The sequence below is a fragment of the Nestor notabilis genome, unplaced genomic scaffold (genome assembly GCF_000696875.1).
Source record: "Nestor notabilis isolate BGI_N333 unplaced genomic scaffold, ASM69687v1 scaffold15874, whole genome shotgun sequence".
NCBI lineage: Eukaryota > Metazoa > Chordata > Aves > Psittaciformes > Psittacidae > Nestor > Nestor notabilis.
In genome coordinates, this window is record NW_009924461.1 from 12,182 (window position 1) to 16,020 (window position 3,839).

The window sequence follows — 3,839 nt, forward strand, 5'->3', positions numbered from 1 at the left end:
GAAAGAAATTCATAAATATTATGCTTCCATGGAGTAAAAACAGTATATACCAATGTATTTTCTGCCCCAACATAGGAAATGGGTTCCAAACTCCAAAATTACATCAGTGTGTTAGTGAGCAGTTTTACATGTACGTAACTCCTTCTTTTTCCTGATGTATTTGCAGGTAAAAACTTCACTGACTTGTGTGATAGTTCTTACATATTTGTAATATATCTCTACCCGAAGAGCAGCAAATTATAAAAGCAGATTCTCTATAAGCTATCAGATTGCTGCAGGGGAAAAACAACCAATAAACCAAAAAAATTTTCCACAAAACCAAACATGGTCTTGCATGTAAAACTGTTTTCCTGACTTCTCCTCCCCCCAAAATGCATAACATTAGTTGTGTAAAAACTAAACCACCATATGAGGCATATTTTAAAGTCTCATATAAACAAAGAAGCTTTTATGGCATCCTCAGAGCAAAGAATGTCCAAATATGGCTGCGAGTTAAGTACCCTGAGAATTAACTACTCTTAATAAATTCATTGAAGTTTATAAGTCCACATTTACCAAGAATCAGAAGAGAAATAAAGGGAAGAGAACATAACTCATTTTCCTGTACCATTCTCTAAAGATGCTGTGTTATAAGCATCCTCCATATCTTGGATGCTGGAGGCATCTGTTGAATCTTGGTCACTGACTACAATTCCTACTGAAGAAAGGCTAGAAATGAAGGAGTGCATCTTTTTTGCATAAATATCCCTAATATTAAAATAAGGTAGGTCATCACATTTCTCTTTGCGATCATTGTTGCATTGGTCTGGATCAATATCTTTTTGCTTTTGATAGTACTTAGAAAACTTATTGAAAATAATGGTGATTGGAAGTGCTACCACTAGTATCCCACAGATAATGCATAGCGTGCCAAGCAGCTTTCCAGCAAGAGTAACTGGGTAAGTGTCCCCATAACCAACAGTGGTCATGCTGATGGTTGCCCACCACCAACAAACAGGGATGCTTTGTAGTTCTGATGAGTCATCATCTTTCTCCACTGAGTAAACAAGCACTGAAAAAATAGAAATCCCAACAGACAAAAACAAAAGCAGAAGTCCAACTTCCTGATAGCTATGTCTCAAAGTGGCACCTAAAGACCGCAGTCCTACTGAGTGCCTGGCCAGTTTCAGGATGCGAAATATCCTCATTAACCGCAGGATCTGAACAACTTTCCCCATGTTTTCTATGTCTTCACTTTCTTCTTCCTTCGTGTCCACAGCCAATGTGGCATAAAATGGGATAATAGAGACAAAATCAATGATATTCAGTGGTTTCTTCCAGAACTTCTTTTGACTTGGAGCAGTGATGAGCCTGATCACTAGCTCACCAGTGAACCAGATGATGCATGTGATCTCCACAGCTTCCAACACAGGGTCTTCAATCTCCCTGTCATTGGCGTCCAGCCTTTGAAACTCTGGCATGCTATGAATGCACATGGCCACAATTGACGCCAGGACAACACTCAGGGACGAAACGGCAATTAACTTGGCAGATAAGCAGTATGCAGGATTTTCCATTCTGACCCAGATCTTCTTTCTTATTTCACCAAAACACAGATTGTCAAACTTTTCCAGCTCTTCATCAAACATGGATGATTCTTCGTTAGAGGAGTCTATACTTCTGTCATTGCTCTTCTGGTCCCAGTCTTTCTCAGGACCTTCTTCTTTCCTTTCTTGGTACCGATTGCTGCAGCACGAATCAATAAACAGCTCATTTATCCCCCAGTACTCTATTTCCTGGCAGAAGGAAAAGACACAAAGTTCTTCCATGACGTGAAGTTTGCCTGTATAGTAAAAATTCAGAACATATCGGAACAAGGAAGGATTCCTGTCAAAGTAATATTCTTTGTCTGCAACACTATAATCATCACACAGTTCTAGGATAGCCTCTTCTGAATGGCATTTGAGAAGTTTCCCAAGTCTGGTGTGGGGAAATCGGAGCAAGGTGCTTTGATCCACTGATTGCTTAAAGCCACCCACGTTCAAATTGACAAGTTCTGCATCTTTGCCAGGTCTGTGGAAAAATTCACCATAAACCATTTTGAATAGATGAGTTCTGCTTCTGGTGCCCAACGAGATCACATTGAACCTGAAAAGAACATAAGGTATTGTTAGATATTGTTAGAACATTTAATTCAGTTTTGCTCTTGTGCCACATCATTTTTTTCATGTCTGGTTACTGTGAAATGCTGTAAAAAAAAAAAAAATATATAAAAAATTAAGCAATGGATACAGCTTTAGCAAATCTTAAATCAATGGGTTCTGGTTTACTCCCCATAATCTTTTCTAGTATGGAAGAAGAACACCTAATTCATCAGTAAATCAGTCTGTGTTCTACTATCACATTGAAATTAAGTCATGAAATAAGTTTACTTTGATGACATTAAAAAAAATAAATCTTTAAAGACAGAAAACTTGTCAATTCATCAACACATTTCATAGAATCATAGAATGGTTTGTGTTGGAAGGGACTTTTAAAGGTCATCTAGTCCAACTACTTGCAATGAGCAAGGACATCTTCAACACATTTAGGACAAAGCATGAGAGCAGGTGTCTCACACTTATGGTGCAAGTAGAGCTGCATTGATTTCTATGATGCTACAGCTTATAACCCACTACTTTCACCATTACCTGCTTGCATGTAGACCGCAATTACTTCTGTTGTCATATCAATTAATTTCTTTCTAGAGTCACCCGCAGCAGAGCATTCTGCATTCTTGAAAAGATATCAAATGTGCATTTGAAGCTTTCCAATTCCTGATTTCAGAGTTCTGCCTAGTACATATCTGGGTATCTGCTCCTGACTTCCTACTCACCTGGAGTGTCCCAGCCCTCTTCAACCTTGGTCAGTTCCAGAAGCAGTTCCTATTCTGCCACAGCATAGCCACAACCACTAAGGCAATACTGAAAAGTTGGTGTTTAAATGTCATTTCTGGAAACAGGGGCTTCCAGAGGTGGAATTTCCACACTAATTTTGCCTCAGCAAGTAACTGTGGATACCTGCAGATGGACAGAAGAACATTTCAATGTTTCCATACTTTACTGGAAGTTAAATCATTCACCTGGTACTTATTTCAAAAGGCAGATATAGTTACTAGAAAATAAGTAAAATTTTTCAGAACTTAGCTCTTGCTTTACTTCTAAGGAATAGTCGTCTTCAAGCCAAAATTGGCAGTTCTTACACTTGTCATGAGATTATGTATAACTTCTGACCATAAGGAGAGCAAATTTTTTTGCTCTCTGACACTTAAGCATTAATTGACGTATACTAAGCTAATTCATTTCAATTTAATATGGAAGTCAAAGAATTTTAAATGTGATGAGAGCATTGTAATTCTCCAGTCCTAACAGATGGACTCATATGCAGCACAGAAATTGCTTTGGTGCTCTTTAATGGCTTGGGTAAGCTACTCAAGGAACAGACTAATTTCTATCCCTGTTCATCTTTCAGTGCCTCCTACAACAGCAACAATTATGATTTGAAGTTAGGACGTGCTAGAGTTTGGATATTTTCTGTAGCTCCTCAAGGTCTCCTGACTCAGTTAATGAAGGTCATTCAAGTTATATCTATATCCCTGTTGGTAGTGTGTGCACCATGGTTGTACCCCTGCTGTATGCCAGCACGACAGAGTACCAGCACTGCTTTACATGAACGAATCCTGGGCATTTTCCTCAAACAGAAGTCACTGTAGACTTTAATTAGAGTGCCAGAGTGGATGGACGAGATACTGGGCCTCAAGGCTGAGCCCCACTTTACACCATCAGAACAAGTAGGAGGCAAAAGAAAAAATAATCTCTGTC

The 3,839-nt window shown here is 38.8% G+C and overlaps 1 protein-coding gene across 1 annotated transcript; it reads right to left on the reverse strand.

The window, feature by feature from the left end:
• Positions 1 to 593: 593 nt before the first annotated feature.
• Positions 594 to 2,124, reverse strand: KCNS3 (potassium voltage-gated channel, delayed-rectifier, subfamily S, member 3). Its single transcript, XM_010012616.1, has one exon. It carries the CDS (start codon positions 2,076 to 2,078, stop codon positions 594 to 596), a length of 1,485 nt encoding a protein of 494 aa, XP_010010918.1. The 5' UTR covers positions 2,079 to 2,124.
• Between the last annotated feature and the right edge of the window lie 1,715 nt (positions 2,125 to 3,839).

Bases quoted from the DNA above. Each gene is read 5' to 3' on its own strand.
- KCNS3 (XM_010012616.1), bottom strand. From the start codon at position 2,078: ATGGTTTATGGTGAATTTTTCCACAGACCTGGCAAAGATGCAGAACTT.